The following is a 24015-nucleotide window of genomic DNA, read 5'->3' as shown; positions in this document are numbered from 1 at the left end:
CTAAGCGGTACCTTGTCGCCGGCTGTCTATTTTTGTTGTTTCTGTTGTTTGTCTGTTTCATTGTGATTTTAGATTACCCCAAAATGGGACAACACCTAACCACCCCCCTGAGTTTAACTCTAGATCACTGGAGAGAAGTTAAGAGCCGAGCTCACAATCAATCTGTGGAGATCAAGAAGCACCAATGGATAACCTTTTGTTCCTCGGAGTGGCCAACGTTTAATGTTGGTTGGCCTCGGGATGGGACATTTGACACTGATGTTATTTTGCAGGTTAAAGCTAAGATCTTCTCCCCCGGACTAATGGGACACCCGGACCAAGTGGCCTATATAGTCACTTGGGAAAATCTCTCCCTTGACCCACCACCGTGGGTGACTCCTTTTCTCAGTCCTGCACAAAGAGTCCCCCTCCCTTCTGCCCCTAATCCGGACCCTTCAACCACCTCCTTGTGTCCTGTTGTGGTAAAACAAAAGCCTGTTCTGCCCCCTGATGAGAGTGTTCCTGCTGATCTGCTGAGTGAGAATCCCCCTCCCTACCACCCTCCCCCGCAGGCCGCTGCGGCTGTTCCAGATGAAGCCCCAGCAGAAGGACCGGAGGTTGCTCCCTCCCCCATTGCGGGGCGACTCAGAGAAAGAAGAGGACAGGGAGATTCCACACACGTCCTGCCCCTCCGACTCGTAGGAGGGGAAGGAAACCAGTTTCAGTATTGGCCCTTTTCTGCTTCAGACTTGTACAACTGGAAAACTCATAACCCGTCCTTTTCCCAAGACCCGCAGGCCCTAACGGCTCTGATAGAATCTATTCTCCTTACCCACCAACCCACGTGGGACGATTGCCAACAGCTCCTGCAAGTCCTTCTAACTACGGAGGAAAAGCAGAGAGTCATTCTAGAAGCCCGGAAGCACGTCCCGGGGGCAGACGGGAGACCGACCCAACTGCCAAATGAGATTGAGGCTGCCTTCCCTCTTACTAGACCTGCCTGGGACTTCAACACGGTTGAAGGTAGGGGACACCTACGTCTTTATCGCCAGGTGCTTGTAGCGGGCCTCCAAGGGGCAGGGAGGTGCCCCACCAATTTGGCCAAGGTAAACGGTGACTCATACCTTCCTGCATGTACCAGATTGCCCCTACCCCCTGCTAGGACGGGACCTTTTAACCAAGCTTGGAGCACACATCTATTTTGAAAATAAGGGAGCCAAGATTACTGATTCTAAAGGAGCACCTATACAAGTGCTCACCCTTAAATTAGAAGATGAATATAGACTGCATCATGATCCCCATCCTGTCCAAACAGGCATAGATCAGTGGCTGGCCAAGTACCCAGACGCTTGGGCAGAGACAGGAGGAATGGGATTAGCTACACATCAGCCACCCCTAATTATTGAACTGAAAGCCACCGCGGCACCGGTGGCTGTTAAGCAATATCCTATGACGGCCGAAGCCCGCCAAGGAATTAGACCACATATTAAAAGACTGCTAGAGCAAGGAATATTAATCCCCTGCCGGTCAGCCTGGAACACTCCTCTGTTGCCTGTTAAGAAACCTGGAAGCGGGGATTACAGACCAGTACAGGATTTAAGGGAAATCAATAAGCGGGTAGAAGATATCCACCCCACGGTCCCGAATCCTTATAACTTGCTGAGCACCTTGTCTCCTAGCCATACTTGGTACACTGTATTGGACCTGAAAGATGCCTTCTTCTGTCTAAAGCTGCACCACCAGAGTCAGCCCCTGTTTGCCTTCGAATGGAAGGACTCCGACCTGGGAATTTCCGGACAGCTTACTTGGACACGGCTGCCACAGGGGTTTAAGAACAGCCCCACCCTCTTTGATGAGGCCCTGCACCAAGATCTGACTGCCTTCAAAACCCTCCACCCCCACCTGATTCTGTTACAATATGTAGATGACATCTTGCTGGCGGCAGAGACACAGGAGAAGTGCCTAGCAGGTACGGAGGCTCTTTTGCAAGAATTGGGACAGATGGGATACAGAGCCTCAGCAAAGAAGGCCCAGCTCTGCCAGAAAGAGGTAACCTACTTGGGATACCGGCTGAGCGGAGGACAGAGATGGCTGACATCAGCTCGCCAGGAAACCATCTTGGGCATCCCAGCACCTCGTGATCGCAGACAGGTGAGAGAATTTCTGGGGACTGCCGGGTTTTGTCGCCTATGGATTCCAGGGTTCGCAGAAATGGCAGCCCCCCTGTACCTCCTGACCAAGACAGATGAACCTTTCATCTGGGAAGACCGCCACCAACAGGCCTTCAATAGCATAAAGAAGGCCCTGTTGGAAGCACTGGCTCTTGGCCTGCCTGATCTAACCAAACCGTTTGAACTGTACGTCGATGAAAAGCTGGGGTACACAAAGGGGGTCCTAACTCAAAAATTGGGGCCATGGAGATGCCCCGTAGCTTACTTGTCAAAGAAACTAGGCCCAGTGGCTGCCGGCTGGCCACCTTGTCTGAGAATGGTGGCTGCCCTGGCAATCCTAGTAAAGGATGCCTCCAAGTTGACTATGGGTCAGCCCCTATACATCCGGGCCCCCCACGCTCTCGAGTCTCTCATCAGACAGCCCCCGGACCGATGGCTCTCGAATGCCCGAGTGACCCACTACCAGGCTTTGCTCCTGGATACAGACCGCATCCAGTTCGGAGCCCCCATCACCCTCAATCCCGCAACACTGTTACCTGTGGCAGAGGGACCTGACTCCCAAGCTGACCATGATTGCCTTCAGGTCCTGGCTGAAGTCTTCGGCACCCGACCAGACCTCAGCGATCAACCACTAGAGGGAGCAGATTATACTTGGTACACGGATGGAAGCAATTTCCTTGCAGAGGGTAAGCGCCGAGCGGGGGCAGCGGTCACCTCAGACAACAAAGTAATATGGGCAGAACCCTTACCAGAGGGGACATCCGCACAAAAAGCTGAGCCACAGGCACTGCGATTGGCGGAAGGAAAAAAGCTAAACGTGTATACGGACAGCCGATACGCCTTCGCCACTGCGCACATCCACGGAGAGATTTACAAAAGAAGAGGACTTCTTACTTCAGAATGAAAAGAAATAAAAAACAAAGCTGAGACCGTGCACAGTCCTCCTCACCACCCCTACAGCCCTCAAAGTGGACGGGATCGGAGCCTGGATCCACGCCTCACACGTCAAAGTGGCAGAACCTGCGCACCGGGAGTCCCAAACAGGAGAGCAGCAGGAGAGATGGCGACTGACACGAACATCAAACCCTTTAAAGATAAGACTGGTCAAAAATTAATAACCAGAGTTCTGACCCTTATACTTTTAGTCAAAAACATAAGAGGTGGCCTTCAACCATTTAATGCTACTAGGTTTATGCTAACCCGGTATGGTCCCACTTGTGAATGTAGAGGTGGCCATTGGGAAGCCCCACCCGGTACATATTTCCGGTCTGTAGATTGTGGAGACAAGACTGCATATCTTGGTGTTCATAGTACACCTACTCAGCAGCACCAACAGAGCTGGAAATGTGTGTCTAAGCCTAAACCTATCTTACCACCAGCTAATGGTGAGTGCCCCTCTGATTGTAATTTCGTCGAAGCTATGCACTCATCCTGTTATGCTTCTTTTACTGAATGTCGGTTCAATAACATCCTGTATTTTTATTCTACGGCCATTTCTTATAAAAAGGCCTCTGGGGGCTCAGATTGGAGTCTTAACACTCAGGTAATAGGACCAGAAAGTTATAATTCAAAAACCCTTAGTGCAGGCTGCTATGTAGAACCTGGACAAAAGGCATGTTGGCCCAACAAGCTCCGATTCACATATCAGATGGAGGGGGCCCTACAGACCAGGTTAAAGAAAATTATGTCCAAACTGTGTTGCAAAAACAAAGGGAGTCTCTCTTGCCCCGCCTTCATTACCATCCACTATTGCTACCCAAACCTAGAGGCCTTAATTTAGACCCTCAGACCATGGAGATCCTTACTGCCACCCATGATGTCCTAAACCGTTCCAACCCTTCCCTGGCAGAGGATTGTTGGCTGTGTCTCGCATTAGGAATTTCATGGCCTCTAGTTTTACCTTTAAGTAACGAGTCTAATATACTCCCCTCTCCGGATATTTGTAGCTATACCACGCCTTTTAAGGTCCAGCCTCGCTACTTCAACACATCTATTTGCCTTTTTAGTCCCTTTCAAAATAATTCCTTTGATGTAGACCTCGGATTAGCTATGTTTACTACCTGCTCTAGGTTTATAAACACCTCTCAGACAGGCTGTTTAGGGGGGGGAAAATTTATGTATGTGGAAATAACATGGCCTATCCTTATTTACCCACTAACTGGACTGGTTCATGTGCCCCTGCATTGCTCTTGCCAGACATAGACATAATTCCAGGAGATGAGCCTGTGCCTTTGCCTAGCTTTGACACATTCGTTCCTAGGCACAAACGAGCGGTCCAGTTTATTCCATTGCTTATTGGACTGGGTATCTCAGGAGCCCTCGCTACGGGCTCAGCTGGTGTAGGAGTGGCAATAGACACTTACAACAAATTATCTCAACAGTTAATTAATGATGTAAATATGGTCTATCGGTCTGTACAAGATCTTCAGGACCAGGTAGACTCACTAGCCGAGGTTGTCTTACAGAATAGACGGGGACTTGATCTACTAACAGCAGACAAGGGAGGTATCTGTTTAGCATTACAGGAAAAATGCTGTTTTTATACCCATAGGCCCTTATCCTTGGTGAGTTCACACAAGGTGAGCAGTGGATTACCAAAGAGTCAGGCTAGCCAGCCAAGTTCAGCAGTATCAGCAAGTTACTGAGGCTCTCAGAGTCACGGTTTTCCAACTTTAAAATGAACAAAATAGGGGCTGGAGAGATGGCTCAGAGGTTAAGAGCACTGACTGTTCTTGCAGAAGACCTGGGTTTGAAAAAATAAAAGTCAGGAGCCATGAAGTCTCTCAGGCAGGTCGCGTACCGGTCAAGAACTCCAACTTACTGATAAGTAAGTTTCATGGCCGAGACATCTGGCTTGCCGATAAGTAAGTTTTATGGCCAGGACATCTGGCTTACTGATAAGTAAGTTTCATGGCCGAGACATCTCCAACTCACTGATAAGTAAGTTTTATGGTTGAGACATCTGGCTTACTGATAAGTAAGCTTCCCGCTCTCCCCGTAGCATTTTGTAATAGTTTAAATTAACCAATAACCGCGTTTCTGCTTCTGTATCCCGCTTCTGCTCTATAAAAGTTCCACAAACCCAACCTGAGGCGCGCAAGTCCCCCGAGGAGACTTTGTGCCCACAGGTACCTGTGTACTAAATAAACCTCTTGCTGTTGCAACCCGAAGGCTGACTTGTCCTCTGTGGTTTCACTCTTACAAAACAATCCATCAATAAAAATAACCTTTACCCCTTTCTTCCCCCCTATGAATCCTCATGGACTAATTTAACAGACCTGGATGTTAAAACCCAGACTCCAAAAACTTCCAAAGGTTCCCATATAAATCCCCCTCCTCCTTCACTGCCAGTGCCACCATCTGTGGTGCCATGCCCCACAGTCATTGAATAGCTTTGTAATCTCAAGAATAATGGGAATTATTGCCGCCAGGATCCTCAGCAACAATGGCCTCAGGACCCAAAAACCCCCCTGTTAACCTACAAATAACAAGACAATGTCCACCGGCTTGGTACCCCCTCCCGGCAGCAGATTTAAAAGAACTATGCCAAGCTGTCTGTGAGGATGGGACCCATGCCATACTACAAACCTTTAATTCTAACCTCCTAACCCTCCAGGACTGGAGAGATTTCTGTAGATCCACCCTCCCCAGTCCATTATTTGTACAATGGGAAGCTTTGTTTAGAGATGAATGCCTGATGCAGGTTAAAAGGAATGACATACATAATTAACAACTAAGACCACTACAAGGGCAAGATCCACCACCTGGATTCATAGATCAGAATTATGACCAACTGTTTAGTCAGGGCAATTTTTCCACAGGAATCCAGCAGGGTGTAATTCCTGCCAGCTGTTTTGAATAGGTCTGCTTACTGTGCACTACAGGCCTGGGACCACCTAATCCCCTTGTCCACAGGGCCTAGAGAGGCCTCTTCATTAACCTTCCTAAAACAGAAACCAACTGAAACCCTCCCAGACTTTATACTAAGAGTACAGGCCTTTGTAGCTGCAACCTAACCCAACTCAAAATGTTTCAAATGTGGAGAAACCAGACACTGGAAAGAAAATTGCCCCAAAAATGTTTCAGCCAGTGCCGCCCTCCCCCAATACTATGCTCTGGAGATTTTATGTCAGGGAAACACTTCAAGGAAAAAAAATCAAATAATCTGAACCACAGACTGCCCCCTAGTGGGCTGTCAAAAACCCATAGAAATCATAATATACCCAGATGCTAGCAGATACAAAACTAGCGAATATGTTTGCTTTCCTTTCCAACAGACAGATCCATCATGCCTCAAGGAAGTTGATACCTATGGGAGATGCCACTATTTCAATCCCTGTAGGTTGGAACTAGGATTAACGGGGGGATATCAGGGTATAACAGGACAGGAAAGACGCATTTACCTAAAGGATAATAAGCATCTCTATGGGAACCATGACTATTCCCTAATATATGTTGCAGATCCATGGGACGATTGCTGGCGTGTCAGAGTAATGGGAAAGTTCTACCCAGGTACATTCTCTACCTACCCTACCACTGACTTTCATATCTCTCAACAGCTTGTACCTGCAGCTAAGCCTGTGCTAACTCATCATGATATTATTCTACAAGAAAAAACAAACAGAGGACCAGATAAGATCAACTATGTACTGGAACCAATACATTTAATATGTTGCTAACTTTCTTCCCTTCACCACCCACCCTAACACCTCTAACTGTTTCTTTTGTTCATCCAGCAATACATCTTTACTGACAGCAGTATCAGTTAATAACACCCTTCTTTACCCAGAAATAAAAAAAGATTTCACCCACTCTCATCTATGGATAGTCCCTTATTCGAACAACTGGCTAACTATCCAATTTGCATTTCTAGCAAAAATAAGCCTACTCCACAAATGTCTCACTAACATTACTCTCTCCAGGACAGCATGTGTCACCCCTCCTTTTTTTCTATGGTGCAAAGGAAAAGCCCAACACTGTGTTAACTCCTCTTCATCCACCTTTTGTGTACCTGTGATGATTACTCCCCAGGGGTACCTATTCGAGGAAGAAGAGGCCACCCTACTCCTTCACAGCCACCAGCAGAGAGAAATCTTCATCCCCTTGCTAGTGGGACTAGGACTCACCCTCTCCCTGGGTGCTGGAGGCGCTGCAACTGCTGCCATTGTACAGACCCATCACCTGGCAGGAGACTTTCAAGACAAGCTCCACCAGGCAACGGCATCCATGACTAACAGCCTTGAGTCTCTCCAATGACAAATGAACTCTCTTGCCGGGGTTGTGCTCCAAAACAGAAGAGCACTAGACTTAACTGCTGAACACCGGGGGGAACATGGGGGGATGTGTGTAGTATTGGGAGAGGAAAGCTGTTTTTTTGTAAATGAATCCAATGTTGAGACCAATGTTAATACTCTCAAAAAACTTCATAACGATCTATTTTCAAGATTTCAACCCACCGAACAATTAGGTTGGTTTAGTATCCCCTTGTTTTCATGGCTCCTACCCTTTGTTAGCCCCCTGATCATGCTGTGTATCATTTCGATGCTTGCTCCTTGTTTCATACAATTTCACCAAAATATTACTTCCATTGCAAAAATTACTACCAATCAGGTCATGGTCCATTATCAAATTTTGGATTCTCCCAAGATAGAGGAGTTGGCTCTTAAAGCTTGTGATGACACTTCTCCATTGTAACACAAAACAGGGGAAGATGTTGGGGGACCCTGCTGCTAAGGTTGCAGTCCATCATGTCCAGATAGCTCTAAAGGGCTTGGTGCTATATGGAAGGACTCCCTTTCTCAGTGGGGGCCTCCTGCTCTCTGCCTGACTTACCTGGAAAGTGCCACCAGGCATGGATGCCTGACTTTATTTGGAATGTGACCTTTGGCATAGTTACCTGCAATAAAACTGCCCCCAGGTTTTTTTCTATATGATAATTAGGCATTTCCCTATAGTCAGATGATAGGATCCCCCTAACACATGTTAAAAAAAACATACTGTGAGCACCTATCAGCTGAGGCTTTGACTGTTGCCTCCACACTATATTTTCCCTGACCCCCCACTGAATAAATGGAGCTGTATCACTGAATCTGACTCCCCGGAAAGTCTTATCCATTGTGCTCACTGGCTGTCCTGACACTGTTCGTCACTTCTGCTCCCTTTGTCTTTGTGGATCGGTGGCCAACAGGCCACGAGGGAAGGGAGAGGCCCACACTTCTTAAAAAACAGTTTTTAAAAAGCAGGTTTATTTCTTTTGGATTTTAAAATAACATTTTAATCATTGCTAACCAACATGGTAGAGCTTAATTCAGAGTACATTCAAGGAAATTATCAAAGCAGGGACTGGAACTGGGAACCTTATATTGAATGGGGTGCAGTTTGGATAGACTTGCTGAAAAGACATTTTAGAGATGGGAAAGCAATTGGGAAAGGTAAAGACTAGAGAAGTTCAGTAACAGTAAACATACCAGTGTACTAAGAATGGATTCAGACTACAAACAGAATTAGGAAGATAGTTCTTTTTTTGACATTATTAGAACAATTTACTTTGAGACCATCAGTGAGGAAGCTCATGGATTCTGGAAAAATTATGCACACCATTGAATTCCAAATCCAGACTGAAAATCCTTGCATGCTGAAGGGTTTGATTTCATAACTATAGATTTATAATTTAAAGTTATGACATACTAAGATGTTTCTAAAGATAGGAGCTCCATTTATGTTTCCAAATTGGTGTTTTAGAGATATGTCTTTTCTTGTTTGCCTCATTCTTATTTAAATAGAAAGGCAGACAAAAACATTTACAACCAATGTTCTTTTTTACCCAGTAGCAGGAATCAAACCCAGGGCTTTGCAATGGTAATCAAGTGCTCTAACATTAAACTATATCATAAGCTCTATAACCAATATTGTTACTGTATATGTATACTATATATAAGCAGGTATTCTGAATAGCAAAAAAAAAGATGTATACAAGGGCAGGGTTAGTCATAAAAGCTATGCTGTATATGGAGGTGGAGAGATGTCACAGAAGTTAAGGTCATTTGCTGCTCTTGCAGATCCAGGTTCCTTTCATAGCACCCACATGGCAACTTATAACTATCTGTGTTTTTGTTTGCTTCTGTATTACTATGATTAAATACTGACCAAAAGCAACTTGTGGAGGAAAGGGTTTATTTCAGCTTGTTCTTCCAAGTGATGGTCTATCTTTGAGGGAAGTCAGGCAGACATCCAGGACAGGAACCTCACAGGCATGTCTGCAGGCCAATCTGATAGAGGAAATTCCCCTGTTGAGATTTTCCCTCCCCAGATGTATCAAATTTACAACTGAAGCTATCTGAAACAGTCAGTTCCAGAGGATCCAGCATCTCTTTTGGTCTCCCTGGGTATTGCAAACACATGGTACACACACCTACAAGCAAGCAAACACTCAAATATATAAAATAAATCTTTTTTAAAAGTCACATTGTGTAGACATAAAAATAAGAAGTACATTATAACACATCCATGGATTTTAATATCCATGAAACCCCATTTTTTATCCACAGCATAAGGATGTTAAAAAAAAATCTCAATTGTTACATAGTGCATCTGAGTTTGTTCAGACTGAGCATAAAATTTAAGAAACCAGATTAAATACCAACATTAAACTACCCCAAGTGAATTTAGTTCAGTATTTATGGAACAGAAGATATTTTATTCTCATGAAAAGCTGCCCAATGCAATTCAGAGCCTAAACAAATGCAGTCTTATGAGGAGGATAAAGTCTAAGGGTGACAAGATGCCAATACACTATGACACTCACTATACTCCCTGACCTGGAACATTTACACATTTTCTGAAAGTGCATAAAAAGCAAATTTTGTCATTGCATTCAGGACATCGACCTTACATTTTTAGGTTTTCATTACCCACAATCCCATGGGCTCCAAGACATCAAACTGGAGTTCATTAGTTAACATTTTAAAAGGACACGATTTTAAGATGCGCCCCCAGGTGCCCTGATTTCAGCAATTTTGCTTCATATGCCAAGTGCTGAAAACAGCTAACACCACTATTATTATCCACAAGGCAATCCACCCACACCCCGGACCAGTGCCAAGCAACCACTCTGAAATGCTGATAGCTTCACAGGCGTTCCAAATGCCCGGGCGCTAAAGCAGCTGTGATTCCCTTCCTTCACAGATGCAGATGGTGAGGAGGGAATGTTTTCGTTGGTACTCAAGAGGATGGATACCGTTGGGAAAGCCAGGAAGAACTTCCGCAGATGTATTCAACCATGCAGCAGTTAGTTCCGAATATTAGTTACCCACTGATCACATCTCCCACCTGCTCCTATTCTGCCTTCTCGTTCTCAGATCATTGAATTACCATCTACCCAGTGGTCCACGCTAGAAACTGCAGAACAGGATTTTTTCTGTACACTGCCCCACCCACATTGCCCACCAAAAGAGGAAACTTCAGTTCCATCCCATCTTCAATGGCTCAGGAGCTCACTCCTTTGCACTCATCCTTCCCCCTGAACTATTGCTGGAGGTCTTGGCCAGGTTTCACTTTGACCAAAATAAATTACTAATACAGTGCTCGATCTTTAATAAATGATCTGATGACACATTATAGGTGTGTTACTGGAAAACTCAGAAACTGCTAATTTAGAAAACAGAAATAAAATGAACAATTGGAATAATTTCTTTATGGCACTTAAATCCAGAATCAACATTTTGTGTTTGACAGAATATTGGCAGATAAATTATCTAATTAGACATTTTGAATATTTTAAAATACTAAAGGTTGGGGAGATGGCTCAGTTGATAAAGTGCTCAAGCAGGGAGACATGAGTTCAGATCCCCAGCACCCCAGTAAAAAGCCTATAATTTTAGCACTAGGTGCAGAGACAGGAGGATTTGGCCAATCTAGCCACTGAATCTGTTGAATCAGGTGAACCTGGCTGAGAGACCCAAGTCCAGAGAAGTCAGGTGGAGGGGCTGAAAAGATGACTCAGCAGTTAAGAGCACTGACTGCTCTTGCAGAGGACCCACGTATGATTCTCAGCACCCACATGGCAGCTAACATGTCATCACCACAATTCCGGGGGATCCAATGCCCTCTTCTGACCTCCGTGGGCACTGCACAACACAGGTACACTTACATATGAGGCAATGCACTCATATACATAAAATAAAAATAATAAATAAAATGTTTTTTCAAAGAAGGTGGAGAACAATTGAGTAGTTGACAGTTGATGTCAGCTTCTGGCTTCCACAAATATGAAAGGGCATACACATGCATGCACAGCTACACACACACACACACACACACACACACACACACAAATATACACACACAGAAAACAAATGCAAAATTTGTTTAAAGAATATTGAGACACAAAGGAGGCAGAAGCGGGGTGAAAGACGTTGCCTTTCTGCTGCTTATGATACATTTATCAAGGACATGCCAACTGCATCCTTCTGCCTTATGCATTTGCAGATGTGGCAAGAAGAAGATCTTTAGGAAATCATCTTTGAAATATTAAGATGCCAACTTTGATTTTAATTTTGAGGTTGCTTCAAGCAGTGGTCTGTTTACTTCAATGCCAAAGAAATACATTGCTTCTCCTGAAACATGAAATCTCTCTTCTAAGGAATTTAGATTTAGTCTATGAGTGACAGCTTGGAAGGGGGTCTATTGACTGCCCCATACTTCTCCACCAAGGCCAAGGTTTCCAGCCTTGCCAGGGGACAGACCTATTGCTATGTGACAGTCACCTTGGAGACACAGCAGGGGCAGCTTCCCCTGGTGGCCTTTTCCTTAGTTTCTCACTGTGAAAGCCACTTACACTTGAATGTATTATTTAATGTAGTGAAAAATGCATTGCTCTTCCAGAACTTCAGAGCTCACACAGGTTTTAAAAGGTCTGGAAATCTTTCTAAAACTAAAATAACGCTGCCCTTGATGGGTGATGTATGGTGTTCTTATCAGGATTATCAGCAGTGAGCCTAGATGAGTAAAACAATTAAATGAACAGTTTTGTGAATTTAGGTTTTATGATGCCCCTGCACGTCCCAAGAAGCTCAAAGGGGCCTCAAATGTCATAAACCAATTATGACATGCTCAAAAGAAATACAAAATTGCTGTAATCGTAGCCTCAAAGGCGGTATCAACGCCCAGACACAAGACAACTAACAAAGCAAAGGAAAATAGTACGAGCCAGCCTAAAGGACAAAGGCTAAAGACTGTACCAAATGCCCAATTTCCTCACAAATGGAATAAACTATGCCAATTGAATTAGAAGTCACCAGTTCAATTAGTCCATTTAAACAAGACCTAAAGAATTTGCATGTGAATTTTCAGCTTGCTTTTCAGCTCTAGAATGGAACTGCAGATGGGCAGAGACAACAGCATGTGGTTGATTACTGTGTACAAAGCCAGCTTAGCAAGACTTCAACTAAATATCTTTGAATTCTCTTCTCTGTGTGGTCCTAGGCTGATGCTGTGATGGCAAAAGGAACCTGTGAAAGAAATGGGGTCCAGAGGGTATCAGGAGTCGTATTTAGCTTGGGTGATCAACATGGCGTCAACTGAACTGAAGTTCAATTAACTGTGGATATGCTAGACCTAAGACCCCATCCCCCACCCCCTGCTGGCTCTTCTCTTGTCACTTCCTGGGGCTTCTATTTAAAAAAAAAAAAAAATGTCTTTTTTCATTTATGTGTTTGTGTGTACACCACATGTGTGTGGGTACCCACAGAGACTAGAAGAGGGTGTTGGATACCCTGGACATGGAGTTATATGTGGTTATGAGCTGCCTAATGTAAGTACTGGGAATTGAACTCTCATCCTCTGAGGGCAGTAAGCACTCTTAAACACTGAGCCATCTCTTCAACTCCCGCTTCAGCTTTTGAAACTAGTGTTTTTAGGGTCCGAAGGGCAGTGTCAGCTTGTCCTTCAAGTCTCCTACTTATCCAAATCAGTCTTGAAGGCTACTGCAGAGCAGCACGGCTGCCACTGCATCCTGTGGGCTTCAGCTCATCCTTACTTCATCCGCTTGCCCTCTCTCTGCCTCATTTCACCTCCTTCCCTCTTCCTCAGCCTCCTTCTCACTTCAGGCACATCATCTGATGCAAATGCAAATAGCCTTACAGGAACTGCTTAAGCAATCTGCACAATGAAAAGAAGAACAAAATTGCAGGAGACAGAGCCTCAAAGGTGATATTAAATCCTAGATGAAAAGGTGGTGTGACAGTTCCAGAAACTAGTTACAAGCTGATCCAATGCCTCTCATAAATTCCTCATTTTATCTGGTTCCTGATAATTTGCTTCTCAGACCAAATCTTACTGACATGGTAGTGTGCTGGGCCCTGAGTTCAGCATATTGCTATATGTTGTCCAATTAAACCTGGACAAAACTTTATTTTTAACTAAATTGGAAAGAAAATTAGGTAAAGTATCTGCAGTCACACAAGGCTCTGTGGTACCAAATTCAAGCTTCATGTCATTATCTCTGTCTCACACAGTTTGATGAAGGCTCCCTATCCCTGAGACAGATTAAATACTGTTTTGATAAATATAGGTGGCAAGTTAAAGAATTTGGAGCTGCGAGTCAGGTTATAATTATAGGACTAGAAGGATACGAGTTGATTAGACCAGGGACAGAGTTAAGAAGCCCATGACAAGGGCAAAATTAAGGGACTGGAAATAAGCTCAATCTTTATGGACCAAAGAGTCTCAGCATGATTTTCTAGGACACAAAAGATTTAAGATGGAATAACAATAATGCAGAAAAGAACATGAAGATGATAAGTTTAGAGGACAGCCAAGGTGGATAAAACAAAGCTTTGGAAACCAAGGCCACATTTTGTATGAATACTCCCTCTTTGAAAGGTAAGCGTGGATGCCAGATAAATCAATAGGTAGAAACACATGAACTTGTAGTTGAGACTGTCTGTAAAGACTGACAGAGGCAGGAGAAGTTCAGAGTTTTAGATAGCTTTTCACCACTGTGACAAAATGCCTCAAAGAAACTATTTAAGAGAAGAACGGATTTGATTTGGCTTAAGGTTTTGACTTATGGAAACTTGGCTCCTGCTTCTGGTTCAGAGGCAGACCCTCATGTCAGGGAGCATGTGGTGGTTATCTGACTTACCTCATGTAAACAGGGGGTAGAGAAAGCAAAGGGACTACAGGCAAGGTACACCTTGCCAGGCATGTCCTTCTTCCTATATTCCACCGTCTCCCAATAATACCATCAGATTATGAATCTGTGAGTGGAATAACCCAATGATGAAGTTATGTCCTTCATAATTCAGTTATTTTCCCAATCCTATTTGTTGATCAAGCCCTTAAAATATGAGCCTTTGCATGAGGAGAAATTTTGGATTCAAACCATAGCAAGAAGAATCGATTTTTCTTTCTCAAGGTCTAAGGATTTTGAGCTAGTCACAAACCATTCTGGGGGAACTTTATCTAAGGCAATCTTGATATTTAGGCACCAGGAGCATGTCGTTAGGACTCACACTTAAAGCCAGGTGAGGGGCAAGTCTAGCATTAGTAAACCCCAAAGCATCATTTGTCTTGAGAATCTTTCTCCTTAATGGAGATCATGGCCCATCCTATCAGTGCTGCAGACTGAGATCAAATGATTCCACAATCTGGCAGAACCAGGAATGAGCAGAGGAGACAAATGATGAAATTTGAAAAGTAAATTCTATGTAATAGATATATAAATTATAATAAGTGATATACCTCCAAATGGATGCCATTTACCTAAACTTCATATCATGTAATATTTATACATAGAATGCATGATGTTTATGACAGACACAATACACTTTCATAGTCATTATACTATATTTAGTGGAGTTGAATATGAAATCTAAATTCTGATCAGTGATTATCTAGTTTTTGAATGCAGAGAACTAGTTCCTAAACTACTTGCTCTGGGCTAAGATAATTTCATTGGAATTATTTATATGAGTACAATCTTTCTCTTCTCTTTGATCCATTGTCATGCATAAGATAGCTTTTCCAATATCTTGATGTTAAATAATTTCATTTCAAATGTGTGTATGAATAATTATATTGGCTGAACTTGGATTGAGGGTTCTAATACTTCTGGAAATTGCAAACTGAGGATTCAAAACTAATGAATCAACAATACAACTAGTACTTTGAGCTACCTGTCTTTGGACAGGCATACAAGAGGGCTCTCACAAACCTACCTGCTATTCAAAAACAATAATGACATCTTTAAAAGACAGCAGAAAGTCTGTAAGAGCTAGGTCTGGTGAACGACCCAAAGGAAACCGTTTTCTTGGCCTCTGAGAACTTGCTCATACGAACTTGCAGCAATGGCAACAGCTTGCACGAGACCCACGTAAACTTAAACCAGAAAAAAAAAAAAAAAAAAAAAAAAAACCAACAGCATAAAACTGGGGAAATGGGCAAGAAAACCCAACCTTAGCTGCAGAACCACTGGCAGCTAATCACTGCTGGGTGAGGGAGAGTTGGTCTTCTTTTTTAAATATTTTATTATTTTTATTTTATGTGTATGCATGTATTGCCTGCATGTAGGTAAGTGCACCTCGTGTTGTGCAATGACGTTGGAGGACAGAAAGGCTGTTGGATCCCCTGGAACTGGACTTACAGACAGTTGTTAGCTGCCATGTGGGTGCTGGGATTCGAACCTGGGTCTTCTGCAAGAACAACCAGTGTTCTTAACCGCTGAGCCATGAAAGTTGGTCTTCTTCAGGGAAGTGACTCTAGATGGGCTGGCCAGGCTCCAGTGGATGAACTCACACTGAGGGATATCTGGGGACACAAAGGGCTCTATAGGTCTTAACATACATGCCAGGATGCATAAATCTGATGTGAGGTGCTATGAGTAAGATTCAGATATTGGAAGGAGTCTAAATATTATTAAGATGTATTGTGTAAAATGCATAAAAAAATCAATAAAAAATTTTAAAAGAAACAAACCAAAAAAATTCAGTAATGTCAACTCTCTCTCTTTTATTCTTTTTTAACAATATAAATTCATATAGACCTCCGGACCTCAACAAATCCAAACTCTCATGACTACGGTCTGATAATGTTCACAAAGGGGATCCACTTCAGTAGCACAGCTTAGGTCCATTTTTAGTAATGATTCATTTTAATATTCTCAGTCTTGTTGAGCTATTAACCTCTTTCACTTGCTCACTGTGTTCTAACCAACAAGAAGGTTGTTAATATGTGGTTCACTTGGTTCTTTCTGTAGATGCTGTTCACTGCTCCCCTTCACAGGAAGCTTGCATCCTTTCATAATTTTAATGCATTCAGTCTGGACTAGGAAAATATCTCTAGTTGAGCTATAGGCAGAGAAGTATTTCCAAGTGTCTCTGTTCTAAAATGCAATGCAGAGTAGAGAATAGAGCTAAGTCAATTTCCAGAGGAAACATGCAAATTCATTACTTCATGGGCAGGATTATCCTTAGGCTGACTGTTAGGTCAGACCTAAGTCTAGTTTTTAAAGAGAATTTGTGAAAGAGACATTTATATGGAAATCTTGAAGGAGTGTGAAAGGGAGAGAATGACTGACCACTGTCTACCAGAAACTATTTGACCTAAGGCAGTTGCAGATAACTGGAAGGGTATGAAGATGTTAATTTAACCTCCTGGAAATCTTGTACATAGTAGACCAAGGCCAGGGTGAAGAAGTTTGTGATACTCTAAGAAGGAAGAGGAGGTTTTGTTCTTGCTAACCCTTAACAACTTCAGTAATAAATATTACAGAACAAAACTTTGGCCTATGTTTTAAAAATATCCTGGAGCCATGGTTGAGTTTTAACTATATGTGTATATAAAATTATATACGTGTAATTTTCTATTTCTGCTTACAGTTTTTCTTTCTTTTTACAGTTAAAGAAAAAATCGTAAAGTGTAATGTTTTGCTTTAAATAAAAATTTAGTTCATAGGTGTGATGGTTCATCTTGTCAGTTTGATGGGACTGAAAAATACATAGGAGAGATTAGTAAAACACATTTTTGGGTGTGTTTGTGAGCACTTTTTCAGAGACAGCATATCATGAGGGCTCTGGCCTAATTAATGCATTAATCCTTTGACAGATTAAGAGTATGATGTCAACTGGAGTATAGTTGGAAGAAATAGGTGGTGGTGATTGGGGGTGTCATTGGGGATATATCTTGCCCTGGGCCTTTGCTGTGATACCTCTGCTCTATTTCCTGTCCACCTTGAGGTGAGAATCTTCCTTGCCATATGACACTTTATCAGGATATTCTGCTCAATGCATGAAAGCAGGTGACCATGAGCTTAAACTTCTGAAAATTTGAGCTGGGGAAAAAAACCTTCCCTTGTTTGTTTCTGTCTGGTAATTGGTCACAGCTAGGCAAAAGTTCCTAACACAATAGATAAACTATGTTGCTGATTTTGAATAGTTCCTTTACCTTTTTAAATTGCTGACTATTGGCTATGGAACTAAAAAATATGCAAATATATGTTTGATTATAGTGTTAACATAAATATTTTTGCCATTCAGAGGAAGGTGGCATCTAAAAGGTTTTCTGTTCCAGGGGTCAAATATAGTAGGCACACTACTGAAGGAAATAAGCCAGGCTCTAAGGCTATGGTCTGCAGAGCATGTCAAGACCTCACTCCAGAGAAATAAATTTAAGCCAGCTTAGAAAAGGCCCTCTAAGGCTTTGATATAAACAGTTCTACATATGTTATGAATAAATATTACTTTTAAGAGTTAGCTTGTCCCAAATGATCATTCTCATTATCACATAGGGAAGGGCAAACATCTTTAAAATAGTGATCTTTATCACTGGGTGCCAGTGCAGAGAAGATGCCAGAAATGTCCTAACCCTAGAAGCCCCAGCTAAGGTTCTCCTGAGGGGAACTAACACCGCTGCTTAGCGAAAATATTCAGTGTGGTTCAAAGATACTCTGCGGCCATGGGGTGAGGAGAGGGACCTCTTTACCTGAAGAACCCAAAAGACTTAGGGCCACTTCAATGTTCATCTTCTTCCCTCTGTTTCCAACTGTGGTTTGATGTGTTTTAATCTTTTAACACAATATGAGTTAAATAACTAATGTGAAAAATGGTTAAAAACTATTTCCTTTTCCTAAAAATTATCAGCTCTGAGTGGAGGAGGTAAAAAATGCTACCATGCCAGAGAGAGAGAGAGAGAGAGAGAGAGAGAGAGAGAGAGAATGAATCAGTAAATAGAGGAATCAGGAGTTAGTATTTGTTTTCCCATATTAAATGATAGGGAGCCTATAAATATATCTGTTATTTGTGGGCAAGAAAGGCTACTAGGATAATACAAAGTGATTTACTTTTATATAATAAATGTACATTGTTCTGCAAGAATGTGGATACCTTAAATGAAAATCATGGTCAAAGATGAGTAGGGCAAACTTTGCACATATTTTGTTCACTTTCTGCATTGCCATTCTAGGCTCTAGGCTTTCGCAAAGAAAGCAGAGAACTAGAAGCGGGCTTGAGTATTTAATACCTTTGTCTCTCACTCCCAATTCAGGAGGTGTCTCAAGTCTGGCCTATTAACCTTACATCTCACCACATGTCATCGTCAACCCCCCATTTTTAAGTAATCAAACAAATCAATAGGAGGTAGATAAGTATGTCACCAAAGCTGAAGGCACAGTCCTAGTGGCTTATATGCCATGGAGTTCATATTTACAGATATTAAAAACACAGTAGGGTGCATGATACTTTCTCCCTACAAGACAGGAGCACAGCAGTTCTTTTAGGGTAATGTTTCCTTATTGATTAGTGTAAAAAGATTAGATATGCTAAATCTTCCTTTAGACCCAATTCATGTAATCTTGCCACATCCAATCATAACGTGAGTAATTATGAAAAAAATGGCACGTATTTTAGAAATGTTTTTCTTGTGTATTTTATTTTCTACCATTTCCTCCAGTCTCTCCATATTGAGCTAGCTTGATAAATATGTCCTATTAAATTATGTATAATACTTACATTGGTGTCCAATTAACAACGGACTCTGCATCCCTCCAAAATATGTGTGAAGCTAGCAGACTACCATCCATCTCTTTCCTCTGAGCAAACTTCAACTTTCATTTTGTTCCTCTTCTCTGTCCTTTGTGTTGCCTGATTCTGGCCCAAAATATCTTATACCTGCATTCATAATTTCTACACATAAAATGTAGTCCTTGTTTTTATGGCCCTAATATTCTAAACTATTTTCTCCTTAAAGATTCACCGCTTCAAAGTATTTCTTAAATTCCTCTTGCAAAGAACCGAGATTCATCCTAGATGCAGGGAAGTCATCATAATAAGGAAGAAGAATTCAGAAATAACAGGAAATTTGCCTCCTTAAAGTTCTGGAGTGAAATTAAGCAATTCTTGGAGAAGAAAAAAATTTTTCCACACTTTGGGCATCTGATGAATATGTGATGATCTGATGTAGAAGGATTTCAATTTAAAACCTAGGAGGGTATGAAAAACACCAACTATGTCTTCTAAAAAAGACTAATAAAGTTCTGGGGGGCAATCAAGGGCTGTGACAATAGCCTATATTATTTTGGCAGTCTCAGTAATTCAAAGAGACGTTTCCTTTGTTTGGCACTGTGGTTTTTATCGTTGTCTTTCTGCTTTGGTCTTGAGGTCTCCATCTAGAGTAGATGCAAGTTACAATAGCTACTCTGTTGACAGGAGAATATCAGGTTTAAGTGTATCAATTATACAAGCCATGATGAAGAACTCAAACCCAAATTCATGAAGCAGAAGAAATGTACAAAAATATTTCAAGTTTAAAAAAAGATTTACAAGGGGCTGAAAGTGTGGGAACAGCAAGAAGCTCAAATAGAGGTTGGAGAGCAAGAGTGAGAGAACCTGGGACCTAAGCCTTTATCACACACCCTAGTGTTACCTTTTGGTTCTTCAATGGGACCCGAGGGTTGGGTGGCTAAAGAAAATACCCACAAAGAAGAAAAGTTCAGTACACTCTGGTGTTGACCATTAGCTTCTAGCATTGTTGGCAGTTAGAAGGTATGGAATGAAGAATATAGACACTATAGTAAACTGCCACATAGCAAGAGTTAAGTATTAACTAAGTCAAAGGTGACAAGGCAGTTTTGGTGACATGAATTTAATAATAATACATTTATGACAAACCTTTTGGGTAAAGAGAAGAAAAGAGAAGTTGTTGGGGGGAGGGGAACAAAGACATCCTTGGCTTCTTTAAAAATCACATCCTCTGGATTCAGATCTTATAAGATGGAGCAGGCAGCTATCTAGGCAGACAAAAATGGAGAAGGAGCTTACTTTTGGCCCTCTGTAAACTGGTAAATTAGAACTGTGAAAGTAAGCAACTGTGTTATCCATAAATCCCATGTCTCCAGGCTTCCAAATGGTCTAGCTGCTCAGTAGATATATTTTGCAAAGTTTTTTTTTCTTTTTTTTTGCTTTTGTGTCTGCATGTGTATACACATGTGGGTGCTAGCATGCATGAACGTGTGTGTGTGTGTGTGTGAGCACATGGAGGCAAGAGGTCAACACCAGGTGTCTTCCTTTAGACAAAGTCATTCACTGAACTTGGAGCTCACTGATTTGGATAGACTGACTAGCCAGCAAGCCCTAGGGATACTTCTGTATCTCTTGAGTACTGGGATAACAGGTGCACACTGAGCCCCTGGTCATTTACATGGACACAGATGTTCATGTTTACATAGTAAGCCCTTTACCTGCTGAGCATCTCATACTCTATGAAAGACCCTGCTCAAAAACTAAGTGTAGAACACTTGAGGAAGACAGCCAGTGTCAATCTCTGGGTTCCACACAGGCACACACAAATGGGTATACACCCCTAACCCAGGTTAACACACACACACACACACACACACACACAACCACACAAACTTTGGGAATAAGTTAACAAGGTGAAAATATAAAGGATCACCGAAGCAATTTAATCTTTAAACCAAATACAATGATTTTCCTATGGTAACAAAGAAATAAAAATTATAGAAAATAATTTGTACTTTAAAAAAGATGTATATTGGGGCTAGAGAGATAGCTCAGTGGTTAAAATCACTTGATACTCTTCCCAAGGAAGTGAGTTCAGTTCCCAGTATCCAGGTCACGCAGCCCATTACTGCCTGTAACTCCAGGCCCATGAGGTTAGGCACCATTTTCTGGTCTGAGCAAGCACACATATACAAATCATATACATATGATACTGAGCGAACATCACAGATGAACACCACAAAGTGAAGGATGAATTAGGAATCCTTTATTAATAAGAAGGTCGAGAGGGGTTAGCACCAGAAAGAACTCTGGACCCCAAGAGAAGCACGGCAGGGATTATAGCACCCAAGACCATAACTACATCATGCCAGGGGCAAAACCAATAAACATTGTTACTTAAATCACCAGAGTTACAAGAGGCTAGGAACAGGTCAGTGAACAAATAAGTTTTCAGTTAACAAAAGTTTTAGCTAGTGAAAACAAGTTTCTTAGAATTGTAGAAACAATGGGCTCCAAGGACATGCTGGGAGAGGATGTGCTGTCTATTTGTGTTTCTCAGTGTAGTAGAAACAATGTACCCTCTGAATCTATAGTTGCAGCCTTCAATGGACCAGTTTTAGCTGGCTAACTGTACTTAGCGTGGGGTAGTTGGGCCAAAACACAGAGATAAAGCAAAAGTCAGCTAGAATAGAGTACTTTTGCTATTTCATATGCATAGATGCACACACACACACATAAATAAAATTATAAGCAATCCTTTAAAATAGATACATTTCTCTGCAAATTTAGAAAGTATATTTTAAATATACAAACTCCAACAGATTCATGCATTCAAGGCAATGAGAAATCTTTTATTTATATCCCAGCCTTGCTTACACAAAGGCTCAAGAAAATTTATTGGTTAATTAATGAGACATAACCGTGGAAACATAATACTGCAAGATTTCCATCTACTTTTTCATTGAAAGAAAGATTTAATAGCTGTCATCCATAGATAAACATCAAAAGATTATGTAGGTTTCCATTTGTAAACCATCCTGGTTTTTCATCTACATGGTGATGAATCATTGAATACAAACAAGAACTCCCAGCACAGAGGTTCTCTTCCCAAACGCCATGCTGGAGCCTTGAAGAAGGCCCTCACTTTAAAATATGCTCACAACAAATTTCCCAATCCTCACTGTCTCCACAAGCCTCCTGGCCACTCTCTAGGTGATTTGGCTTTGAAGCAATCTAGCCTCTGACCTAATGCAGTTTATCTCAAATGAGCCTTTCCTTTACCTTCCCTTCACTTCAGAACTGATCTTCTTGCAGTGGTGAGGACATAGGAAGAGTCAGTGGGCATACAAATCTATAGGAAGGCAGTTAGGCAGACGAGATGAGAGCAAGTGGTTCCTGTTCTTTTACTGTGAAATTTTATTTTAAGAATCAATTATAAGGGGGGACTGGAGAGGTGACTCCGTTGTTAGGACACTGGCTGCTCTCGCAGAGGACCAGAGTTCGATTCCCAGCACCCACATTGTGTCTAAAAACCATTCGTAACTCCAGTTCCAGGGGATCTGACACCTTCTTCTGACCTCCACTGGCACTGTATGACATAGGTGCACTTACATACATGCAGGCAATACACTCATACACAAACAATAGAAATAATAAATATTAAAAAAGAATTCATTATGAGGAACTAAATTCAAGCTGCAGATTTTGTGTATAAAGATGGTTATTGAAGCACAATAATGTAATAAGACCCTGCAAACAATTATAATGTCTAAAATACAAGTTAAAGAAACTACTGTTTACTGTAAGGACATGATACAGAGGTGTGCTTACCTGAAAAACGACTGCTTCAACGGCAATGTGCATGATAAAATGACAAAATGAGAGCGAAAATTTGAAAACACTACCAAAATTTTAATACTACTCTTTCATAGGATTATGATTTAAATTGAATAGTTTGCAGTTCTTTATTTTTCTAACCAGCATTCACTCCTTTATAATGAAGATCAGAATTTACACATTTATTTCTGTATGAACATCTGTTTCTCTAATTCATTTCTTTCAACAAACTCACCCTCTACCCGCCCATAAGCTCTCTTCTCCTTGTATTCCTTTGCACTTCTTCCCCCAGATACCCTCTGTCATTCGTGAATTATTGTCATTCCCCTTGACAATATTTTCACATCTTTTAAATTTTTAATAACTACATGATTAGAAGAAGCATGTCACTACAGCTTTAACATATTCAGTAACACACTCCAGAGTAAGAGTACATCTCTTTCACAAGTGGGTGCAAGTTTCTAGGTTCACAGTTGAATTAATACAGTTATACAAGATTGAACTCAGTATAAACCCTGTAAGATATAAAATTGAATGAGTTTTTACCCTTTAAAGAAGCTCTCCATTTCATTTTAAAACATGCTGTTTCCTACATTTTTAATGCTACTAACACTTAGATGTCTGCACATGTGTCTTTAATCTCTATGTATCTGATGATTACTAGTCATCACCTCTACTAATTAGCATGACAAAATTTCCATGCTTCCTCCTCAAATATATTTTTTAAATTTGTTGTTTTTGTGTGTGTGTGTCTGTGTGTGTGTGTGTGTGTGTGTGTATCACACAGAACATCCCAAACCATCTTATTCAACTATACACCCACTTCCCAGATGGCACCCTCCCATAGACTCCCTCCCCCCACTAGAGCCCTTATACTCTGATATCCCTACTACTGTCTGCTTGATGAGTGGATAATGAAAATGTGGTTCATTTATACAATGGTTTTACTCAGCAGTAAAAAAAGATGAAATCATGAAATTTGCAGGTAAATGGATGGAATTAGAAACTGTTATACT

The 24015-nt window shown here is 41.8% G+C and overlaps 1 protein-coding gene across 1 annotated transcript; it reads left to right on the top strand.

The window, feature by feature from the left end:
* Nucleotides 1-3779: 3779 nt before the first annotated feature.
* Nucleotides 3780-13302, top strand: LOC115067235 (syncytin-1-like). Its single transcript, XM_029554754.1, has 4 exons — nucleotides 3780-4317; nucleotides 4353-4714; nucleotides 7182-7364; nucleotides 13045-13302. The coding sequence occupies exons 1-4, from the start codon at nucleotides 3942-3944 to the stop codon at nucleotides 13300-13302; spliced, it is 1179 nt and encodes a 392-aa protein (XP_029410614.1). The 5' UTR covers nucleotides 3780-3941.
* The last annotated feature ends 10713 nt before the right edge of the window (nucleotides 13303-24015 follow it).

Source organism: Nannospalax galili, unplaced genomic scaffold (genome assembly GCF_000622305.1).
Source record: "Nannospalax galili isolate Female #2095 unplaced genomic scaffold, S.galili_v1.0 scaffold144, whole genome shotgun sequence".
Lineage (NCBI taxonomy): Eukaryota > Metazoa > Chordata > Mammalia > Rodentia > Spalacidae > Nannospalax > Nannospalax galili.
Note: the sequence above shows the minus strand (reverse complement) of the source record. Positions and strands in the feature narration are given on the sequence as shown.